This window comes from Hemitrygon akajei, chromosome 1, assembly GCF_048418815.1.
Source record: "Hemitrygon akajei chromosome 1, sHemAka1.3, whole genome shotgun sequence".
Taxonomy (NCBI): domain Eukaryota; kingdom Metazoa; phylum Chordata; class Chondrichthyes; order Myliobatiformes; family Dasyatidae; genus Hemitrygon; species Hemitrygon akajei.
Genome location: NC_133124.1, coordinates 217,650,220 through 217,676,155, shown reverse-complemented (window position 1 = coordinate 217,676,155; position 25,936 = coordinate 217,650,220). Strand labels below are relative to the sequence as shown.

Genomic DNA, 25,936 nt, shown 5'->3' with positions numbered 1-25,936 from the left:
AAAAATTTACTTTGTTAATCAGAAACAGCAGACGTGGTCCCTTCAATTTGGAGATTATTCTTGCAAAACTATGCATTCAGAAGAAGATCTAAAAATTAAAATCCTAAATTATCTCATGCTCAATTGTTTAAACCCTGGTTCTGATTAAATACAAACCCTCAACAGTTGAAGGTTCAGTTATAATTTTCTGAAAACAGAAGGAACATCTTGTCCAAAAGATTTTTAGCATAACAACATATTAAACAACAACAGATGGTTTACACACTTGACAAATACTTTGTAGACTATTAACACTCCCCAAAAATACTTTTCAAAAATGTACGGCTTCCTCTAAAAATGGATCACACTTCAATGCTGATGAAAGTTCAGTATCTATAAGTGTATGGGTTAGATTTTAAAAAAATGCAAAAGGATGAGATTATGTACATACAGTAAACTAATAGGTCCTAAAAATCCTAATCAACTAAACTTAAGGGCATTTTCCAAGACTTCGGTTCTAAACATTTAATTTCAACTATTCATCCTTGGTGACTTTGGCAATGGGGTGGAATCAAAATCATGATACCTAGAAAACTGGAAGACAGCACCAATATATCACATTAAGAATAAAAGCCCAAACAATTTCAGATTTGTATGTCAAATGCAAAAAGAATCATGTACTGTGAAGCTTTTTGACACAGCACAGTGACATTGGAAAACATGCAATGGTAAATGCTGATTTTGAAACTATGCAAGTCTAATTCAGGAGGAACTATTACATTGATCTAGAATGTTGTATACATAAACTTAGTTTGTAACAATTTCATGTCAATCACATTAAAATTGTAAAAATATATCTGGTATTTTAATTTACAGATGCCTAAACCATTGCCAGAATGACACCAGATTATTTAAATGTACAATGAATTACCAAAGCCCGAAAAGTTTTTTTCCCAGAAATAGCAGAGTGTGATCCGAAATAAAACAAATTGAAAAGCTGCAAACCTCCCTAGGCTTTTTAGAATTTTAGCCAATGACAATTTAAAGTAGAGTTGCAGAAAGGAGGAGGAGATCAATCCAATACTTACTACTTGTGTCTTTCTTCTGGCTACTTGGAGTTGTTGCCCAGTTCACTTTAACTTCCTGAAAGTTATATCAGTGATTAGAAATTAGGTTAACCACTTTCATTTAATTCCGCATCTTACATACACCAACAAAATACAAATCTGCACTTGCTAAGACATAGGAGCAGAATCAGGACATTCTGTACATCGAGTCTGCTCCACCATACCATCATGATCAATTTATTATCCCTTGCAACACCATTCTTCCCATAACCTTTAACACCCTTATCTATCAAACTCCGCTTTAAATATACCCAAAGACTTAGCCTTCACAACTTTCTACGACTCCCTCTACATGTCTACATAGTTAAATATTTACAGACTAATTCTAATATTGAGCTCCCAGCCTTTTATATTCCTCTCCAAATTACTGATTCAAATGAAGTCCAACCATCTATAACTAATAATAATGCTGTACAGCTTCAATGTGAACCTTCTTATTGTGGTTGTGCACTTGGGTCTCTTTGGTAGAATGAATCATAACACTATTCTTATTTAGGCAAATGGTAAAATTTTTCATCACAATGCTGATTTGTGTGTGATGGAATGGCCTTGGGAGTGTTTAGAATAAATTAGCTGCAGTCAGCTAAATTGTTGGTGTTACGCGAGGAAGCAATTTTTCTTTTTGCTGAACATTCATTACACATGGAAAGTATAGAAAACACGTCACCAGAATCTATGGCACTGGATTTAGTCTCTGGTATGTAGAAAATGGAAACCAAACTCTGCAAAGCAACCAAATAAAATTTGCATATTGAGCTGTACAAATCTCTGGTGAGACCACACTTAGAGTATTGTGTTCAATTCTGGTCACCTCATTATAGGAAGGATGTAGAAGCTATGGAGAGGGTGCAGAGGAGATTTACCAGGATATTGCCTGGATTGGACAGCAAGTCACATGAAGCAAGGTTAGCAGAGCTGGGACCTTTCTCTTTGGAGCGTAGAAGAATGAGAGGGGACTTGATAGAGGTCTACAAGATTATGAGAGGCATAGATAGGGTGAATAGTCAGTACCTGTTTCCCAGGGCACCAACAGCAAACACCAGAGGGCATAGGTACAAAATTAAGGGAGGGAAGTTTAGGGGAGACATCAGGGGTACATTTTTTTTTATACACAGAGGGTTGTGAGTGCCTGGAATGACTTACCAGGGATGGTGGTGGAGGCTAAAACATTAGGGGTATGCAAGAGCCTCTTGGTCAGGCATGTGGATGAAAGAAAAATGGAGAGTTATGGGGTAGTGTGGGTTTAGTACTTTTTAAAAAAAATAAGGATTATATGGGTCAGCACAACATGGAGGGCTGAAGGGCCTGTACTGTGCCGTAGTGTTCTATGGTTCTATACCCTTTTCCTTCAGATACAAAAACTGTTATGCACTTTTGCTTTCCTTACAACTTTTCATTTATCGTTTTCAACTTGGCAAAAAAAAAGGTGACATTTTCAACAACTTGAACAAACTAGTAAGGTTTTCTTTTCATGAAATACTGAATACATCTGAGCTCATCTGGATTTCCAGCACCTGCAGAATGTCAACAAATTTAATCTTTTGACCAAGAAAGGGTATACAGCTTCTTTACAATGAATATATTTGTTTTATAGATCATCAGAGAAAGCTGTAGTATGAAAGTAGCTACTTAATGAAGAAAGCTGAAGAGTTAAAGCTGAAAGTATGACATCTTACAACTAAATCACTAGTGACTGAAATATTACCAAATTTTTTTTTGCTAATGACAAATGGTCATAAAACAAGCCACATGTACATATTCCTTTCCATTTACCACTCACCAGTTAGACTAGATGATAGCTTACCTTACCCATAATTTTACGTCCATTCATAGCGGCTAATGCTGCTGCTGCATGCCGGTGCTCATAGAACTCCACAAAGCAATATGGATCATTGCCAGTCTGTTGGAATAAGGGGAAAAAAAACTTGTATACCTATGGAAGACTTTTTAAAAAATGTATTAAAATATAGTTCAAACATATTAAAAAGTAATTCTGATTAATGTTAGGGATGGAATCGGATGCACGTCAGCTCTGGCAGGGTTTGCAAGCCAGTACTTCCTCCAAAGCAAAACCTAACATCATGAATAATTGATACATCAGTTCCAGATGAGCTCAATGCCTTTTATGCATGATTTGAAAGGGAGAATAAAACTATACCTCTGCAAATCGCTGTAGTATCTGGTGACCCTGTGATCTGTGTCTTGGAGGCAAATATCAGAACCTCTTTCAGGAGGTTGAACCAAGGTGTAAGGCCCTGGTAGGGCTCTGAAAACTTGTGTCAACCAACTGGCAGGAGGGTTCAAAGACATCTTCAATCTCTCACTGCTGTAGTCAAGAGATTCCCACCTGCTTAAAAAGGGTAACTCTCATACTAGTGTCGAAGAGCAGGTGAGCTGTCTCAATGGCTACAGACCAACACTCACATCTACTACAATGAAGTGCTTTGAGAGGTTGGTCATGGCTAGAATCAACTCAAGCCTAAGCAAGGAGCTGGACTTGCTGCAATTTGCCTATCGCCACAATAGGTCTACAGCAGATGCAATCTCATTGGCTCTCCATTCGACTTTGGATCACCTAGACAAAAGAAATGCCTACATCATGCTGGTGTTTACTGACTATATCTCAGTGTTCAACACAATCACATGCTCTGTTTTTATCAATAAGCTCCAAAACCTGAGCCTCTGTACCTCCCTCTGTAACTGGATCCTTGGCTTCTTCACTGGGAGACCAGTTAGTGCAGATTGGAGATAACATCTCCTCCTTGCTGACAATTAACATGGGTGCACCTCAAGGATGTGTGCTTAAGTCACTGCTCTACTCCTTCTACACCCACAATCGCGTGGCTAGATACAGCTTACACACCATCTATAAATTTGCTGGTGACAACTATTGTTGGCAGAATTTCATATTGTGATGAGGAGGCATATGGCAGCAAAACAGATCAGATGGTTGAGTGGTGTTGCAGCAACAACCTTGATTTCAACACCAGTAAGACCAATGAATTTCAGGAGAGGGAAGCCAACACTAGTACTCATCAAGGGCTCAGAAGAGGAAGGGACAAGCAGTTTCAAGTTCCTGGTATCAACATATCTGAGCCAATGAGATTGGATCTGCTGTAATCCTAATGTGACAATAGGCAAATCCTGGGCCCAACATATCGATGCAATTACAAAGAAGGCAGGATAACAGCTCTATTTCATTAGGGGTTTGAGGAAAATTGGTATATCAAAGACACTTGCAAATTTCTACAGATGTACCATGAAGAGCATTCTAACTGGCTGCATCATAATCTACTATTAAGAGGCCACTGCACAGGATTGGAAAAAGGTGCTGAAAGTTGTAAGCTCAGCTAGCTCCATCATAGGCACTACCTTCCCCAGCATCCAGGACACCTTGAAAAGGTGATGTCTCAGAAAGGCAGCATCTGTTAAAGACCCTATCACCCAGACATGTCTTCTTCTCATAGCTACTATCAAGGAAGAGGTGCAGAATACACACACTCAAGTGTTTCAAGAACAACTTCTTTCCTTCCAATATCAGACTTCTGAATGGACAATAAACCCATGAATACAATCTCGGTATTTCTCCCTATCTTTTTGCACTATTTAATTTTTATACATACTTATTGAAAATTATAGCTTTTATTATTATGATTGCAATATACCGGTCCTGCAAAAATAATTCACAACATATGCCAGTGATATTAAACCCGATTGATTCTGATTCTCTGTAAGACTTTTGAAATAAACGGGTAGAAAAACCTGAACAACCTGTTAAAGTGCTTTCATTTAAAGTGGTACAACAAAACTAGTATCATGTAAATTGATCTTGAATTCTCTAGCAGTTAACTAAATTTATCTTTCTTCCTCTCAAATTCAAAAATGTTTTGCAGGACCTAAATGCACTTTCAAATATCTGTATTTCTGCTATAAGTGTGGAAACTTAAGTGTCATCTTGTCTGACTGCAAGGATCAACACAGTCCTGTGTTTTGTGCCAAAACTAGACACATTCAGTAGGAGTTATTGGAAAGGATCTGTGCCCAACTTCTTTCTACTAACTCAGAGAAGCGGATTTATTTTTCGGAAACCAATGGTTGACCTAATGAAGATTAGTCTCCAGGACAGGCCAAGGATCAAATGTAAACCAACTACACATGGACCCTCAACAGTCACAAAATTGAAAGATAAATAAATGATACCAATGTAATACACGTAGAAACCATTAATGATTCACTCCTCTTTATCAGCTACAGATAAAGGAAAAGGGTTTTGTGCAAAATTTAAATTTTTACACTGCTCTAAGTAATTCCACAGCAAACTTTGAGTTATAATTCTTCCCTCAAGACACTAAACCTTTCTGAAGCAAACTGTGTAATAGTTTGGAAATTACAAAAATATTAAACTCTACTGTCAAGCGATTCTGTTGTACCATTCTCTTGCAACACCCGCAGTGCTGAAAACTAGGAAAGAAATTCCTGAGAAATTCATAGATTCATAGTCTTCAACACAAAAACAAACTCTGCAGCCCAACTCATTGATGCTGACCCAGATACCTACCCCAGCTAATTCTTGTCTTAGGCCCATGTCCCTTTTAACCATTCCTGTCCAGAATACTATTACTGTACCTGTGTTCACCACAGGAAGCTAGTTCCATATACTCACCGCCTACTGAGTACTGAACATGCCATTACATGTCCTTTAAATCTCTCCCGTCACCTTAAACTTTTGCCCTCCAGTATTAAACTCACCTACATTGGGAAAAATATTGTAAGATTGTCCCTCTGCCTCCTTTATCAAGGGAAGACAGCTACAGCATTTCAAATTCCTATGAATTTGATTGCAACTGTCTTATGAATCTTTCAGTACCCCCCCCCCCCCAAGCTTAATCACATACTTTCTGTGACATGAAAACCATTACTGCACACAAAAGTCCAAGTGCAATCTTATCAAAACCTACACCACTATAGAAGATGTTCTATAGGTCAGTTGTGGAGAGCGCCCTCTTCTTTGTGGTGGCGTGTTGGGGAGGCAGCATTAAGAAGAGGGACGCCTCACGTATTAATAAGCTGGTAAGGAAGACGGGCTCTGTCGTGGGCACAGAACTGGAGAGTATGACATCGGTAGCAGAGCGAAGGGCGCTGAGTAGGCTACGGTCAATCATGGAAAACCCTGAACATCCTCTGCATAGCACCATCCAGAGACAGAGAAGCAGCTTCAGCGGCAGGTTGCTATCGATGCAATGCTCCTCAGACAGGATGAAGAGATCATTACTCCCCAATGCCATTCGGCTTTACAATTCAAACGCCAGGGGTAGGATATGTTAAAGTGCCGGGGTCAGGACTGAGCTTAAGTTACCATTCAATGTATTTCTTAGTAAACTATTTAAGAACTTTTTAAAAGCTATTTATTAATGCTTTTTGAGAGGGTGATTTTAGATGCATATTTATACTGAGTTAAGTATTGTATGTAATTAGTTTTGCTACAATAAGTGTATGGGACATTGGAAAAATGTTGAATTTCCCCATGGGGATGAATAAAGTATCTATCCATCTATCTACCAATAACGTGTGGTCATAACACCTGTACTCGGTGCCCTGACCAACAAAGTGTGCCATGAGCCTTCTTCATCATCCTCCCTACCTGAGACAAACCCCCATATTCCCAGTACCCCCCACTCACCTTCCCACACTGAGAACCTCCTCCAACTCCCAGACCTCAGGACCCCTATCCTGCTTTCAGCACAGTTGTTCCTGCAGCCCGTGTTGGAACCTCTCCTGGGCAGGAGTCACAGCAACTCCACATTATGGAACCATATCATGATTTTTTTTTAAATAACCACTTTTCGTGTAGTCTCAAATTTGGATTTGTCTAACAATTATTAATCAAAGATTTTTTAAGCAGCATGGCCAACATACCTCAACAATCATTTTGCAGCTTTTGCATGGTCCAATCTGACTGAAAAGTTGAAGAATTAGGGCTTCCGTCACATCCCTGGAGAGATTTCCCACATATCTATCAAAACAAAAATAAAACATAACCATATAGGCGGGTAAGAAATCTGAAAATTACCAATGAAACCTGCAACTAATTCATATTACAACTGTTTACAAACCCTACTGTCCTTAAAGTGTGTCTACTCCAATACTGATCCTGATAATAATGGCACAGAATTTATTTTAAAACAAAGAACAAATATCGTTCGAAAATTAAAGTTACTACTTTAAAATCAACTTTTCCTTTAAAATAAAAATTATTGGCTTAAGGTAGCAATAGATTCAGATTGCACTCAGAACATTTTACTGTATCCTACAATATTTTATTTATGCACTTTACTTTATCTATGTGTGATTCGTTTGCAGATTTAATTCTTACCTTCATAAGTTATTGTGTTATATGTGCGTTTTAAACCGTGGTCTGGAGAAACATCGTTTCATTTGACTGTATACATGTATATAGTATATATACTATACATATAGTATATATATGTATATAGAAATCCTACAGCACAATACAGGCCCTTCAGCCCACAAAGTTGTGCTGAACATGTCCCTACCTCAGAATTTACTAGGCTTACCCATAGCCCTCTATTTTACGAAGCTCCATGTACCTATCTAAAAGTCTCTTAAAAAGTCTATTGTATCCCCCTCCACCACTGTCACCGGTAGCCCATTCCACACACTCACCACTCTCTAAGTAAAGAACTTATTACCCCTGACATCTCCTCTATACCTACTCCCGAGCACCTTAAACCTGTGTCCTCTTGTGGCAACCATTTAAGCCCTGGGAAAAAGCCTGACTATCCACACGATCAATGCCTCTCATCATGTTATACACCTCTATTAGGTCACCTCTCATCCTCCATCGCTCTAAGGAGAAAAGGCCAAGTTCACTCAACCTATTTTCATAAGGCATGCTCCCCAATCCAGGCAACATCCTTGTAAATCTCCTCTGCATCCTTTCTATGGCTTCCACATCCTTCCTGTAGTGAGGCGACCAGAATTGAGCAGTACTTCAAAGTGGGGTCTGACCAGGGTCCTATATAGCTGCAACATTACCTCTCGGCTCCTAAACTCAATCCCACGATTGATGAAGGCCAATACATTGTATGCCTTCTTAACCACAGAGTCAACCTGCGCAGCTGCTTTGAGCATCATATGGACTCAGACCCCAAGATCCCTCTGATCCTCCACACTGCCAAGAGTCTTACCATTAATACTATATTCTGCCATCATATTTGACCTACCAAAATGAACCACCTCACAATTATCTGGGTTGAACTCCATCTGCCACTTCTCAGCCCGGTTTTGCATCCTATCAACTTCCCGCTGTAACCTCTAACAGCCCTCCACACTATCCACAATACCTCCAACAATGACAATAAACTTGAGTTGAATTTGGACATGAAAAGCATTAGAAGAGAGATGTTTGTTTAAGTGTGATTATTAAATAATCAATAGTTCTACACAGAGGAAGTGTTTATGTAAAAAAAAACTAAAACGTCAGTTCCGGCTGATAGCTTTGCTAGCAATCCCAGAAACTGACTTTCATAGTTTCATTAAAAGTCAGGTTTTGGTGAAGATTATGTGAAATTCATTTGATATGTAGTTCAAGTTTACTACATCCTGAATAGATTATCCAAAAGAATTTTATAACAAAACTATTTAAAGAATTCAGTGTTATGAGTGATGAATAGACCTGATGGACAATGGGGTACAGAGTTAATCATTCCCCTCCTGAGAACCACGAACTATTACTGTTGCTATGCTGACCATGAGAGAGACGGAAAAACAAGCAAGAACATCGACAACAGATAAGAGAGAGGGGGAAATTGCTGATTAACCATATTGTGACTCCTTTTTGAATTATTTACTGGGAGTCTCAAGATGGCGCTCATGGAGTAAACCGCACTTAGGCTTTGTTCCAAAACTTTTACGTCTTTTAGCCTACAAACACCCCTTAAACTTATTCTAAAGGGGTTTAAATATACTGAATTCTTCTTTTTAAACTATTTGAATTATTCTCAACTTGCTGAAATGTCTAAAGTAAAAGAACCGAAACAGACGAAAGAATTGGTAACTTTAGAAGCAGTTGCGAAGATTGTGGAAGCTAAATTTGAAGAGATGGAGGAAAAATTATTCAAAAGGCTTTCGAAGTATGACGATCGTTTGAAATCACTCGAAGAAAAGTTTCTGGAACTTTCACTGGAATCACAAAAACAAGCAAGCAAGCATTTTGGCTCTTGAAGAAGCCGCTCGTAAGAAAGATCGTATGATTGAAAAAATACAAGAAGAGCAAACCTCGACTTCTCAACAGATGGATCGTTATAAAGTTAAAATTACGGATTTGGAAAATCGCTCTTGAAGGCAAAATCTCCGGTTAATTGGGATCCCGGAAGGATTTGAAAGCGGTGATCTTACCGTTTTCTTCTCTAAATTTCTAGTGGATGTCCTGGGCAAAGAGGTCCTGGATCCCCCCCCAATAATCGATCGAACACATCGGGTAACAAGATTTTATGCAAGTTCAAGTTCGAAGCCGCGGCACATAATTTTGCGGATACACTACCCTCATATCAAAGATCGCTTGATCCGTGTGGCTCGTAAAAAAGGTATGATAACCCATCAAAATTTCAAGTTTCGTATCTTGGAGGACTATAGCCCAGAAGTATTACGGGCTAGGCTGGCTTTCAGATCGGTTATGTCGAATTTCCACCAGAAAGGCTACAAGCAAGCGCTGTTATTCCCAGCACATCTGAGAGTCGCCCTGGAAGATGGAACTGTTCGGCTGTTTAAATCGCCAGCGGATGCTCAAGGTTTCCTGGATCAATGACATTCTATTGGGCTGATCAGTGTAATTTAGCCTATAGATTTGGATCTATTATGGATTGATATATAGGTCCTTTTTTTTTTATATGGCTTGCATATATTTTTTATATACGATTAAAGCTTTCTTTTTTTTCTGCTGGGTTTATGCTGATTTTATAGTTTTTCATATTATTAATCTATTAGCGTTGAAAATGACCAATTAGGGTCTCTCTTTTGTTTTTCTTTTTTTAAAATAAAAAACGATATACGCTTTCTTTTATACTTTTAACATCTGAATATTAAGACTGAGGGAAAAAAAATGGCGTTTCTTCTTCCCGACTGACTCCAGTGTTTGGAGCGTCATAACTGTTTTGATGTATTTGAAAGTTTGAAACTTTTATTTATTGTTTTAATTCTTCTTTTTTAACTTTTTTGTTTATATACATTTATAACACTAATTTTATATCTTAACTTTTGTAGTATTAACCCTTTTTATAATGTGGGTTGTTTGTATTTTCTTAACTCTATTACGTTCGAGTTGCCGTCTTGAGACATGGGGGTAGTTTTAGTATTAGCTCGCTCGCTTGCCTTTTTTGGCTTTTTTCTTGGGGTTTCAAGGGTGGTGGGAGGGGGATTTTTCTTTCTTTTTTTGTTTTTTGCTTGCTTTTCGCTTAGTTTTATTTTATGGGCACATATGAAACTACAAAAATGGCTGCAGTGCTATGACTTCCGGTTTCCTTTTGAACTTATTTCCTTCTTCCGGGTTCATGAGTTCACTTTTCTTTCGAACTTATGTATTAACTGTAATATATACTGTCAAGATAGTTAAGACTATTAATTTCGTTTCTTGGAATACTAATGGTTTAAATCATCCGATCAAACGGAAAAAAGTATTCAAAGTATTCCATAGAATGAATGCTAATGTTATCTTTATACAAGAGACTCATGTAAGGAAGATGGATAGTCAGCGCTTGTTTAGGTTCTGGAAGGGCCAACAGTACCACTCAAATGCGCAAGCCAAAGTGAGAGGTGTGTATTTTTATAGACTCATCTACTGCTTTTATACATCATGAAACAATTTCAGATCCGCAGGGTAGATTTTTGCTTATTACTGGTTTACTTTGTAATCAAAAAGTTCTTCTAGTTAATGTTTATGCTCCAAATACTGATTGTCCTGAATTTTTTAAATGTTTATTTACATCCTTTCCCAATCTGAATCAATATAGATTGATAATGGGCGGGGATTTTAATTGTTGTTTAAACCCTGTGATGGATAGATCCAAGCCCACTCAAATTTTTCCGAATAAATCGGCTTCTCTTATTAATTCCTTTATGATTGATTCAGCTATTTGTGAAATTTGGCGTTTTTTACACCCTAATGACAAAGAGTTTTCATACTTTTCCCATGTCTATCATAGTTATTCAAGAATTGATTACTTTTTCATTGATCAGCATTTACTTACAGATGTCATGGATTGTAAATATGACTCAATTATCATATCTGATCATGCACCTTTGAAGTTATCTATTAAGGTGACGGATTCATATATTAGTACAAAAAGTTGGAGGCTTAATCCTGTTCTTTTGCAGGACTCTGACTTTATTAACTTTATTAAACAGCAAATTGATTTGTTTTTCTCAATAAATTCTACAGCAGAGATCTCTAGTGGAATTTTGTGGGATACTTTTAAGGCATATATTCGTGGACAGATTATTTCATATTCTGCTGGAGTTAGGAAACGAACTAATTCCAAAATATTAACATTAGTTGATAAAATTAAGGCAATTGATAAGATCTACTCATCAACTCCTAGTAAAGAACTTTATAAAGAAAGAGTGGAACTCCAAATGGAACATAGTTTACTATTAACCTCCTCGATTGAAAGTCAGTTAATTAAATCGAAAGCTCAATTTTATACATATGGAGATAAGTCAGGTAAACTACTAGCTAATCAATTGAAAATTGCTTCAGATAAGCGACAAATTACTAGGATTCATAAACAAGATGGTACTTTGACGATTGACCATAAAGAGATAAATAAAGCCTTTCAAGATTTTTATAATTCCTTATATCAATCAGAATGTACTAAGGATTCTTCTATTATGAATGAATTTTTAGGGAAATTGAATATTCCAAAAGTAACTGTTGAAGATAATGTATTTTTGGATACACCTATTACCGAGTCTGAAATAGAAAAGGCTATTTTTTCAATGAACTCGGGTAAAGCTTCAGGTCCAGATGGTTTTTACGCAGAATTTTTTAAATCCTTTTCTTCTATACTTTCTCCTTGGCTTTGTAAAATTTTTAAAGATGCATTAAGTATAGGTAAACTACCACAATCTTTTTATGAAGCTTCTATTTCTTTAATTCTTAAAAAAGATAAAGACCCGACTGAATGTGCATCCTATCGACCTATATCTTTGCTGAATACGGATTTTAAGATTTTTAGTAAAATTTTAGCTATTAGATTAGAAAATATATTACCTCGGATTATTTCTGAGGATCAGACCGGATTTATTAAAAATCGCTATTCATCTTTTAACATTAGAAAATTAATTAATATTGTTTATACCTCTACATCTAAAATCCCAGAATGTATTATCTCTTTGGATGCCGAAAAAGCATTTGATAGAGTCGAATGGTCATATTTATTCAATACATTGCAACATTTTAATTTTAGATCAAAATTTATATCATGGATTAAGTTAATATATCATAAACCTTTAGCTTCGGTTTTTACCACTAATCAAAAATCCCCTTTTTTTCAATTATTTCGCGGTACAAGGCAAGGTTGTCCTTTGAGCCCTTTATTATTTGATATTGCTTTAGAACCCTTGACTATAGCTATTCGTGAATCACCCAATATTTTAGGCATTACCCGTGGAGAGACGATGTATAAGGTATCATTATATGCGGACGATTTGTTATTATATATATCTGATCCTGAAAGATCTATTCCTGCTATTTCTTCTTTACTTGCTCAATTTAGTAATTTTTCTGGTTATAAATTGAATTTTAATAAGAGTGAACTTTTTCCATTAAATATGTATATTCCAATTTATAATCATGTACCATATAGAATCGTTACAGATTATTTTACCTATTTAGGTATTAAAATTACTAAAAAACATAAAGATCTGTTTAAAACTAATTTTTTACCCTTAATAGATCAAATTAAGCAACTTGCTAATAGATGGTCCCCACTATCTTTGTCTTTGGTAGGCAGAGTTAATGCCATTAAGATGATGATACTACCTAAATTTCTATATTTATTTCAAGCATTACCAATTTTTATCCCTAAATCTTTTTTTGATATGGTTGACTCTAAAATATCTTCCTATTTGTGGCAGAACAAAAATCCTAGATTAGGTAAAAAATATTTACAGAAGCCAAAGAAGGAGGGCGGCTTGGCTTTACCAAACCTAAGATTTTACTATTGGGCAGTTAATATACGGTATTTGATATTTTGGACACAAGAATTGACTACAGTAGCTGGTCCACAATGGGTAAATTTGGAATGTAAATCTGTGCAAGATTTCTCATTGATCTCAATCTTAGGATCTTCACTTCCTTTTTCGTTACTCAAAATTAATAAACAGATAACTAATCCCATAGTTAAGTATACATTACGAATCTGGTTTCAATTTCGTAAATCTTTTGGCTTGAATAAGTTTATACTGTCAAGTCCTATAATATCTAATTACTTCTTTCGGCCATCATCTATAGATCAAGCTTTTTTCCTATGGAAAACAAAAGGTATAACATGTTTTCGTGATCTGTTTTTGGATGATAACATTATGTCCTTTAAACAGTTATCTAACAAATACAATTTATCTAAAACCCATTTTTTTAGATACTTACAAATTAGAAATTTTCTATATAATGAATTAAAGTCTTTTTCGAAAGAATGTCCATTGGACATTACAGAGAGAATTCTAACTCTTAATCCTTATCAAAAGGGTTTAGTAGCTATCATTTACAATATGATTATGAAGGTACAGCCAGATATATCAGAAAAAATTAAGAAGGAATGGCAGGAAGAATTGCATTGCCCTATATCTACTGAGCAATGGGGAAAAAATTTTATTATTGGTAAACTCATCCTCTATTTGTGCTAAACATGCTCTAATACAATTCAAGGTTGTACACAGAGCCCACATGTCTAAAAATAAACTTGCTCGATTTTATTCTTATGTTAATCCAACCTGTGATAGATGTCATTCTGATATTGCTACATTGACCCATATGTTTTGGTCTTGTCCTTGTTTACAAAGCTATTGGAAGATTATTTTTAATATCATTTCAAGAGTTTTAAATATTAATCTTCAACCGCATCCTTTTACTGCAATCTTTGGTCTACCTATGATAGATAATATGTGTCTATCTGCTTCATCTCAGCGAATGATTGCATTTGTTACACTAATGGCTAGAAGATCTATTTTATTGAACTGGAAAGAAATTAATCCTCCAACTGTATTTCAGTGGCTCTCTCAAACCATTTCCTGTTTGAGTTTAGAAAAAATTAGAAGTGTGGTCTTTAACTCCTCAGTTAAATTTGAGGAAACTTGGAGACCATTTATTCAACATTTTCATGCGAATTAAATGGTCTGATCCTGAACCTTATTGTTACCATCCTGAATTGTATAAATGGAGGTTCGGAGTCATTGGCACTACTGTATGTATTTAACATTATACAATTGCCCATGTTAGTTGTTTTTTTTTATATATATTGTTTTTTTTTCTTCTTCTTTTTGGGTTTTTTTTTTGTTTTTCTTTTTAAATCCCTCATATTAATATTATAAGTTTGGGAGACTTTTTACATTGATTAATACATAATTGATTATTAATGAATCTATTGTGTACTCTCAAATGTTTTTGTACTTATATTTTACTTATGTTTTTTTTCTCAAAATCAATAAAAAGATTTGAAAAGAAAAGAATTATTTACTGTTTCGCTACAAGGACAATAGTTTGCTCATAAACATTCCTCAGTGGACTGAAGGAGTGGCCTTACTTGATGGACACAGTCATTCAGGAGTGATGGATAGCTGAGTCCCTGTTAGTAGAGATAAAAAGACAGGTCTGGAGAGACACCCTTCAGACACACCAGTGGACACTGATTGAGTGTTGGAACCCACAAGAAAGGTGGGGGCTTCAAAGACCGAACCAGGAGGTCGGTCAGTAAGGCTATCAGTGTAAAAGCAGGGCCGGTGGGGACTTGTGTGTGTGTCCACTCATGCCAGAGTGACGAGTCCACCACAGAAGAACGGTCTAGCAGAAGGACGGAGAGGTCATAACTGAATGACCACAATGATACGACGGATTAAGAAAGCAAAGGAAGGTTTGCCTGACTGTAGCTGTTACATCTCGCTCACTCGCTCTCTCTCTCCAACGATTACAACAACCATAACTACATCAGCACTCATGAACTGAACTGAACTTTATACTTTTCTATGACAATTTATTTACCCCTAGACATCGATAGAGCTTGTTTATTATTGATTATTATTATTCCTACACTTTTAGGTTTATTACTGCTAACTTGTTTTATATGTATATTTGCATTATTGATATGGTTTTGCTTATTTTTTTTATTAATAAACACCTTTAGTATAGTACCACCAGACTCCAACGAATTCTTCTTTCTCTGCTGGTTAGACACCCAGTTACGGGGTACGTAACATCAGAAAAACAACTGAAAACTACAGTGCAATACACAGAACATAAATATTAGGAAACACACACAAAATGCTGGAACATTTATGGAAAAGAGTAAACAGCTGACCTTTCATCAAGAGTGTCTCCCCAAAATGTCAACTATTTTCTCTTTTCCATAGATGCTGCCTGGCTTGCTTTCCTCCAGCATTTTATGTGTGTTGCTTGAATTTCCAGTATCTACAGAGTTTCTCTTGTTTGTGATAAATACTAGTAAAATCATTTGAAACATCATGTGGAAATGTTTAAATGTAAAGGATAACAACAATCTATTCAAAAACTAAACACTGGAGGAAGAAAAACAAAGAAAAAACACATTAAGAAAAAAATTTTTTATTAGTTTTTCAAAACATTTTACAAATTAAAAACCCCAAATCCCAATGAGGAACATTAATACAGTGCAAAATTAAGCATACAATAACAATATGCTACAAAGAGAATTTAACAAAAAAGCACCTAAATTAAAGACAAGTAAGCTTAGTGTCCTCCCCAAGCCCCACAACACAAGAAAAAACAACAACAACTCCAGACCAACCACAACACAATATAGAGTATAAGTCAGGACAGTCAAACTCCCAGACTGTGAATACACTTAGCAACAGAGGATAATAATGCCTACTACCAGAAAAAAAAGGGAGCTGAAAGCAAGGGACCGAAAAGAAGAAAAAAAACAAAAAAAAAACCCTAGTCAAGAGGAAGGTTATGAAAGTACTCGATAAAAGGTCCCCAGACCTTATGGAACTTTAGATCCGAATTAAGAACTGAATAATGAATTTTTTCGAGGTCCAAGCAAGCCATAATGTCGTTAAGCCATTGCGCATGAGTGGGCGGGGCAACATCTCTCCATCTAAGGAGGATCAGGCGTCTAGCCAGGAGAGAGGCAAAGGATAATATTCGGCATTTGGTTGGACCCAGACATAGATCTGTCTCGCCCCAAAAACCGAACAGAGCAATTAAGGGGTTTGGTTCTAGGTGCTGATTCAGAATACACGATAACGTAGTGAAGACATCTTTCCAGAATTTCTCCAAGCTAGGACAGAACCAGTACATATGAAACACACATTTTAAATGCTGTTAGAATACATAAAAACAGGAACAAAATCAATTAGTAAAAAATCCATCAGGGAACAAATTACTATACACCTGTAATGTGCTGTAGATGTCTATATACAACAAACAAATGGAAAGTAGGGAAATGGAAAATTATCAATCTAACTTGAATAGTTAGATTAGTTAATGTTAGAAAAGTTAATGCTTCGGGCTGAACTTTTGTAAGAACTAGACAAACGTGCTTTAGTTTATGTGGACTTCTCAATGGTTGAAGTTTTATAAATCATAGCATCTTTTATATCCTAAAAATAACTAAAATGAAGAATATGAAGTCCAACAAATTCCCATATTTAAAAAATGATGGAAGCATTATAGCCAGATAGATATGGGCTTGACAAAAAGATTTATTCTTATCCTTCTTTCAGACAGTTTTGTTTTTAGTATAATTTATTCAAAATTAACATGATTTAAACTGGATCTTGGTGCACTAACATCAAATATATCACTATGGTATCTGAAATCACTGAACATTAGGAGCAACTGACCTTACAGTATTAATATTCGCTGCATAAACATATTCATCATTATGTGCTGTGCTGAATGATGTGGGCTATCATGGTCTATCCATCACTACGATTGTTTTTGGCAACATTTTCTACAGAAGTGGTTTGCCATTGCCTTCTTCTGGGCAGTGTGTTTACAAGACGGGTGACGACAGTCATCAACACTCTTCAGAGGTGTGTGCATGGCATCAGTGGTCTCATAACCAAGACGTGATATGTCCCAGCTCTCATATGACCTGCTCCCTTGGATTCACGTGACCCTGATCCAGGGGGTGGGGGGGGGGGGCTAAGCAGAGGGAAGGAACACCTTACACCTCCCTTTGGTAGTGATGCATCTCCACCCTGACACCCAATAAACATATTAAACTATTTAAACATGGAAGTCTGGAAAATGGTTATAACATAAATTTGTTTTAACTAATTAAAAAAAATAAACCCACTGTAAACAATGCATAAATCATACTTAAGGCTCTCTAGGTAACTAAGGGTATATTAAAATTTCAACAGAGTCCATATGAAAATACAGCCTCAGAAATCAATTAAATATCCAAAGTTCGTGTTCTTTAAAAAAGGCCAATAAAACATCCATATGACATTTTCTTTTTATTGCTTTTTATAAACATTGTTGAGTGCTAATCTGTTATTTTGCAAAGGAATTTTAAGGATATTATATCCAATGTTTTGAATAAATACAAACTAGGTACAGAGAAAAAATCTCAGATCTTTCCTTCATTGTCAGATTACAGTAATAACACAAGCCCTTATGCCACCACTAGCAATAGGCTTTTTCTCCACACAACCAACTTTCTGTACAATAAATTAATCAGAAAGATAATCCAGCCATTTTACACTCACCCTTAAATGATATGAGCTTTGTATTTCAGATTTTTTTTTAACTGAACTCAGCTAACCTGATATGAACTACTGATGAGGTTCCTGTGTTACACAACTGTCAGAATTACGCAACTGTCTCTGCATCATTCCCGTGGCCTTCTTCACCAAGATGCATTCCCTAGGGAGATGGGCAACTGTCTCAATTCAACGTAGCTGTTGTAAGAGGTGCATACTGTGCATCCAGTAAGCTAACCTGATGGGAGAGTTCTTCCTCACCAATCATGGCACTTGTATGAAAGATCTGGATGAGGCATTCTGCTAAATCACTTAGGAAACCACCTCAACCAATGTCCTTACATCATTTTATCTAGACTACTAACTGACTTGTGATCACCAATATTATACTACTCTTTGTGAAATTATAGATTTTGGTAGAAAACAAGCAAAAAGGCAACATGAATATCATTCGTCTCCACTTTTAATGTTAAAGTGAAAGGTACAGGGACAAAGGAGATCAAGAGATGCATGCACGCACATTTTTGAAGGTAGATAAACAAATTGAAAAGACTGATACATAAAGTATAATAAAAGACTGGCTAAGCTCTGCTAGGGTACTGTTAACTACTGCAAATTACTCTTTAAGACAGTCAAGACCTTAAGTTCTTATGTACTAGAACTGTATTAGGATGTCCCTTCATCATGATGGTTCATTAACTCTATCTTGCTATTCCTCTTTTGCACTATTTCTTTATTTTTGTAACATAATTTTATGTCTTGCACTGTACTGCTGCCACAAAACAACAAATTTCATGGCATATATCAGTGATAATAAACCAGTTTCTGGATGAAGGCATGTCTCTAATACAACAGATGGAAGGTGGGGTTCTGCTTATTACAGGAAACATCCAAGGTAAAAAAAAAGGCAGATTTCACTTTAATATTCATGAGCCACTCTGGATTAATATCTCTGGGGTGAAGGGGGCAAGGGAATCCAAAATATCTGGCTTATAATGCTTCCATCAAGTAACAATTGAAGATACTAAAGAGAACCTAAATTCTGGCCAGACTCAAGACTGAAAACTATTGTGCTCTTTAATTGTTTTGTACCAGTGTGGTTTAGTAACTATAGCACTGCTTCTCAATAACATGGCAGTGCTGCAACAACAAATGCTTCTCTACACACCAATGAGGTCTCCAGAACTCTCAAATATTGATGCAGCTATAAGGGCAACTAGACTGCGGTCATATTTCATCAGGAGTTTGAGATCTGGTTTTTCACCCAAAACACTCAAAAACTTCTACAGATTTATACACACAAATACAGCCAAACGAAAGGCTGTATTTGAGGCCAAGGTGCAAATCACAGAACAGTCATACACAGCACATATAATTATGATAGCAGAAAAACATACAGTTACAAAAGAAATGAATGATTGATGGTGCATGGATGTTGTCCTGGAGCCATGATTCTGTAAGACCAGCCTACAGCAGTTCTCATCTTGCAAAATCTCATTTGCCAGCTCTTGCCTCACCATTCCTCACCCCCTTAGAGAGACCATCTTCACTCTCAAACTGATTCAGTGTCTTGACCCAAAACATCAACAATCCCTTTGCCTCCATAGATGCTGCCTAACTGAATGAGTTCCACCATTTGTTCCAGATTCCAGCATCTACACTCTCTTGTCTCTCAGACTTTGCTTGCCTGGCTGAGAATGTGAGTGCCACAACACCCCCCCCCCCCCCCCCTCCAAACTAGGTCCTTCATGCACAGCCAAAGTCTCACTCTCACCAGACACTGTCCACAAGAATGGTTGCAAAGTGGATGAGAAAATCATTCACATCTTCTTGGTATGTGCATTTGCCATGGTCTGGAAAATAATACAATCAATGGTTCATCTTTAGGTTCATCCCAGGCACCGTTGTAACACATGACTAAAACACTAGCTATTATATATTCTGAAATAATTATCAACTTCTGTTGGAAGACAACTCAGAAGATGCATTTTGTTCTGACCGAAACTTGTTGGTCTTCCAATCTAAAGAGACGTCCATTAGTGAAAGCTGCTGACCAGCACATTCCATGGTGCAGGAGTATGTGCTGAAGGGCACAATGAAACTCCATTCACCCACTATAGAGGCTTTGTGCAGGATGACCACAGTCCAAGTACCTGTTGCCACTGGCCACCAAGGGACTGAGTGCAGTGCAAAAGCTTCACAAATATTTCTAGGAGGAAACACGAGTGGCATGAACTTAGCAAGAGAGAATGTATTGATTTGATGTTAGAATACAGTGAAAATAAATGCAATGATTATATTTCATCTCCATGTTATGAATAAAATATATATTTCAAATAAGGAAAACAATTATTAGCAAAAAAAAAGTGAGAAACATCAAATTATAGAATGATTTATTTCCTGCCCTCATGAAGCAGTTATGCTAAAATATGGTTCTATGACTGGTGGCAATCTTCCAGTACTTTTCATATGAGCTTGAATAATTTGTTCTGGCACATTATTTGTCTCCAGGGATCTGATTATGGTCTCACCTGGCATACATTCCTTTACTTTCCATCCAAATCCCAGGACAGCAATTTGGAGCAAAAATCTCTGAACGTTACTCCACCCCTACATCCACAAGACAATCTTTGTGCTCTGAATGCTGCAATTATGCGACATCATCTAACTGCATAGACTGAAGATTTGTCAAGCAAACTGAATAACTGTTACATTTACTCAATGAGTTTTGGTGAAAGTAGTTACTATTTTCAAGTAACATGGAAGTTCCTTGCATAATTTTCAAAGACAGATCTTATCCAATAATCATCTTTACAACAATGAATTATTATTCAAAGTGCAGGGTAATGTACATTCCCCTCGTGACCACTTGGGTTTCCTCTGGGTGCTCTGGTTTCCACCCACATTCCAAAGACGCACAGGTTAGTAGGTTAATTAGGTTGTGCGGGCTCATTGCGTTGGAAGGGTCTGCAACAGTGTTTTTTTTCTACATAAATATAAACAGTTCCATTTTACAGATGTCAAAAAAAAATTTGTTTCAGTCAGAAAACACATTAAAATCACATAACATGGTAACCACTTCTCCATAGTATCATAATTAATGGGAAAAATGCACAACTTTTAAGCAAGCTCAATTACTGAAAGTAAATTAGTTGTGCAGTTTCAGAAATGAAGTGTGTTGGATTTTTGAACAATAATATCATGGGCACTGATCTTTAAGACCGCAAGACTTTGGAGCAGAGTTAGGCCATTCAGCCCATAGAGTCTGCTCCACCATTTCATCATGGCTAATCCTGGATCCCATTCAACCTTACACACCTGCCTTCTCGCTATACCCTTTGATGCCCTGACTGATCAGGAAACTATCAACTTCCACCTTAAATATACACACGGACTTGGTCCCCACCACTGTCTGTGGCCATTCCACAGATTTACTACTCTCTGGCTAAAATAATTCTTCCTTAACTCTGTTCTAAAAGGTCAAATTTTGAGGGTGCGCCCTCTAGTTCTGGATACCCCACCAGAAGAAACATCTTCTCCACACCCACCCTATCTAGTCCTTTCAACATTCGGTAGGTTTCAATAAGATCTCCCCTCCCCACCCCCAGGATTCTCATTAATTCCAGTGAGTACAGGAACGAACATGCCATTCATAAGTAGACCATTTCTGATCTGGGTGCAGGCAGTCTGTTTTTGTTTTATTAAAGACAAAATTAATTTACAGTATATTTTAGAAAGTCTCAATTTCATTCTAACAATTTAACTTGCCTTTTTCAAAAATAACTGTTTTATGGTGATTAGGAATTCAACTTGTGAGAAAGCATTTCTAATTATCACTGCATACAAGAGTGAATAATGATCAACTGCAAAAGCAGCAATCCAACTGACATTCAGCTCTCAAAACAAGTAACCAACTTCAAGTGATTTCCAATAATCTAACTGGAACTCTGTTTTCGAAGATTTGTAGTGGTGTGCTACACACAGCGCTGCAATAACGACACGGAGTCGGTGAGCTGCAGTTACAAAAGAGGTTTATTCAAACTTCGCGGCCTCACTTTAAAGCCTTCCTGATCCTGCCCTCCCCGGGCGGGAAAGCTGTAGGGGCACGTATTCACAGTCCCGTCCTGTGCGTGGGCTTTTCCCCTTGCTGGTGAAGCAGGCTTGGTGCCCTCTTTGGGACCTGCCTCAATGCCAGCGCGCGCCACTTTGTGAGCCGGTTCGAGTGCACTGGGAAGTGGGTTGCCACATAACCCCCCTCCCGGAACCGGCGATACACCCCCCAATGTCCACAGTCTGGGTCAGACTCAGTTTGGGAGGCCTGCCTCTGTGCCACGGTGCCTGAATCTCGACTGGCTGCGCCAAGTCCACATGGGCCGGTTTGAGTCGGTCCACCGTGAAAACCTCCTCTTTCCCAGCACGAATGTGGACCCATTGTTTCTGATCACCGTAAACGGCCCCTCGTAGGGCTGCTGTAGCGGTGCCCGATGTCCGCCGCGTCATACAAAAACAAACGTACAGTTTTGCAGGCCATCGGGTACACAGGTCGGGTTCTGCCCATGCTGCGAAGTGGGTATGGGGGCCAGGTTACCGAGCCTCTCGCGTAGTCTGCTCAGGACTGCTGCGGGTTCTTCCTCTTGCCCCCTTGGGGTTGGTATGAACTCTCCTGGGACGACCAGGGGTGCGCCGTACACCAACTCGGCCGACGAGGTGTGCAGATCCTCTTTGGGCGCTGTGTGGATTCCGAGCAGGACCCGGGGAGCTCGTCCACCCGGTTAGGCCCTTTGAGGCGGGCCATGAGAGCCGACTTCAGGTGACGGTGGAAACGCTCCACTAGTCCGTTCGACTGTGGGTGGTAGGCAGTTGTGTGGTGCAGCTGTGTCCCCAAATGGCTGGCCATAGCTGACCACAGGCTGGAGGTGAACTGGGCGCCTCTGTTGGAGGTAATGTGGGCCGGTACACCAAAGCGAGATACCCAGGTGGCAATCAGTGCCCGGGCGCAAGATTCGGAGGTGGTGTCGGTGAGTGGGTCTGCCTCTGGCCATCTTGTGAACCGGTCCACGATAGTCAGGAGGTGTCGCGCTCCTCGTGACACTGGCAGGGGACCCATGATATCCACATGAATGTGGTCGAAACGCCGGCGGGTGGGGTGGAACTGCTGCGGCAGAGCTTTGGTGTGCCGCTGCACCTTGGCTGTTCGGCAGTGCATGCTCGTTCTGGCCCATTCACTGACCTGCTTGCGGAGTCCCTGCCAAACGAACCTGTTGGCTATCATCCGGACGGTTGTCCTGATGGAGGGATGTGCTAAGTTGTGAATGGAGTTGAAAATGTGCAGCCGCCAGGCTGCCGGAACGACGGGGCGGGGTTGGCCGGTGGTGACGTCACAGAGTAGGGTCCTCTCACCTGGGCCTACGGGGAGGTCCTGGAGCTGCAAAATGGAGACTGCAGTCCTGTAACTAGGGATCTCCTCATCTGCCTGCTGCGCCTCCGCCAGTGCTTCATAGTCTACCCCCTGGGACAGGGCTTGCATGTTAGGGCGGGAGAGGGCATCCGCCACGACATTGTCCTTTCCCGAGACATGCCGGACATCTGTCATGTATTTGGAGATGGAGGACAGATGTCGCTGCTGGCGGGACGACCAGGGGTCGGATGCTTTCGTGAAAGCAAAGGTAAGCGGTTTGTGGTCCATGAACGCGGTGAAGGGCCTACCTTCTAAGAAGTACCTGAAATGCCGGGTTGCCAGGTATAGCACCAACAGTTCCTGGTTGAAAGCACTGTATTTGAGCTCGGGTGGTCGTAGGTGTTTGCTGAAAAACGCCAGGGGTTGCCAGCGACCCTCGAGTTGTTCCAGCACTCCACCGACTGCCGTGTTGGATGCATCCACTGTGAGGGCAGTAGGGACGTCTGTTCTGGGGTGCACTAGCATCGTGGCGTTTGCCAAGGCTTCTTTGGTTTTAATGAAAGCAGTGGTGGACTCCTCGTCCCAGGTAATGTCCTTGCCCTTACCCGACATCAGGGCGACATCAGGGTCCCCTTCCAGTGTCACGAGGAGCGCGACACCTCCTGACTATCGTGGACCGGTTCACAAGATGGCCAGAGGCAGTCCCACTCACTGACACCACCTCCGAATCTTGCGCCGGGACACTGATTGCCACCTGGGTATCTCGCTTTGGTGTACCGGCCCACATTACCTCCGACAGAGGCGCCCAGTTCACCTCCAGCCTCTGGTCAGCTATGGCCAGCCATTTGGGGACACAGCTGCACCACACAACTGCCTACCACCCACATTCGATTCGGGCAGCTGAAGGGAGGAAGCAGTGGTAGAAATTCACCATACCCACGGATTCCTGAAGGCCTTTGATTGTGTTGGGTCGGGGGAAATGGTGGACCGCGTCTACCTTGGCGGGCAGAGGTGTTGCCCCGTCTTTAGTAATCCTGTGGCCTAGGAAGTCGATGGTGTCGAGCCCGAACTGGCATTTGGCCGGGTTGATTATCAGGCCGTATTCACTCAGTCAGGCGTAGAGCTGACGGAGGTGGGACAGATGCTCCTGACGACTGCTGCTGGCTATGAGGATGTCGTCCAAATAGATGAAAGCGAAGTCCAGGTCGCGTCCCACCGCGTCCATTAACCGCTGAAACGTCTGTGTGGCATTCTTTAGGCCGAACGGCATGTGGAGGAACTCGAAAAGGCCGAAAGGGGTGATGAGTGCCGTTTTGGGGACGTCGTCCAGATGCATCGGGATTTGAAGGTATCCCCGGACGAGGTCTACTTTGGAGAAGATCTGTGCGCCGTGCAGGTTTGCTGCAAAGTCCTGAATGTGCAGCACAGGGTAGCGGTCCGGTGTTGTAGCCTCATTCAGCCTGCGTTAGTTGCCGCGTGGTCTCCAGCCCCCTGTTGCTTTGGGCACCATGTGCAGGGGGAGGCCCATGGGCTGTTGGACCGCTGTATGATCCCCAATTCCTCCATCCTCTTGAACTCCTCCTTCGCCAGCCGGAGCTTGTCCGGGGGAAGCCTTCGAGCACGGGCGTGGAGGGGTGGTCCTTGTGTTGGGATGTGGTGCTGTACGCCGTGTCTGGGCATGGCTGCCGTGAACTGCGGTGCCAGAACCGATGGGAAATATGCCAGGACTCTGGTGAAGTCATTGTCGGACAGCATGATGGAGTCTAGGTGTGGGGCCGGCAACTGGGCTTCACCCAGGGAGAACGTTTGAAAGGTCTCGGCGTGGACCAGTCTCTTCTTGGGCAGGTTGACCAGTAGGCTGTGAGCTCGCAAAAAATCCGCTCCCAGAAGCGGTTGGGCTACGGCGGCCAGTGTGAAGTCCCACGTGAACCGGCTGGAGCCGAACTGTAGCCGTACCGTACCGGTGCAGTAGGTCCTTACTGTGCTGCCGTTCGCGGCCCTCAGGGTGGGACCTAGTTCTCTGTTGCGGGTGTCGTAACTCGGAGGTAAGACGCTGATCTCGGCTCCAGTGTCAACCAAAAAGCGGTGTCCCGACTGCTTGTCCCAGACATACAGGAGGCTATCCCGATGGCCAGCCGCCGTAGCCATTAGCAGCGGTTGGCCCTGGCGTTTCCCGGGAACTTGCAGGGCGGGCTTCTACGCCCCACCGCTGGTGGTAGAAGCACCATTGTTCGTTGGTCTCCTCACCTCTGCCTCTGGGGTTAACGGGCTCTGCGGCCGGGCCTGGTCTGGTTTGCTGCTGGGAGCGTGGCCTGGTGATCTGTGTGACGGACGCCCCACTCTCCTTCTTGGCTTTCCACAGCACGTCCACCCGTGCCGCCACCTTCCGGGGGTCGCTGAAATCCACGTCTGACAGCAGCAGGCATATGTCCTTGGGCAGCTGCTCCAGGAA

The 25,936-nt window shown here is 40.0% G+C and overlaps 1 protein-coding gene across 1 annotated transcript in view; it reads right to left on the bottom strand.

Annotated features, from left to right (window-relative positions):
- Positions 1-25,936, bottom strand: part of LOC140735833 (cytotoxic granule associated RNA binding protein TIA1-like) — a 68,334-nt gene that overhangs the window by 31,879 nt on the left and 10,519 nt on the right. Inside the window, exons 2-4 of the mRNA XM_073061346.1 lie at positions 7,023-7,119; positions 2,911-3,006; positions 1,068-1,122 (exon numbers count right to left, since the gene is read on the bottom strand). Coding sequence (XP_072917447.1) covers positions 1,068-1,122; positions 2,911-3,006; positions 7,023-7,119 — 248 coding nt within the window. The remainder of the gene's footprint in view (positions 1-1,067; positions 1,123-2,910; positions 3,007-7,022; positions 7,120-25,936) is intronic.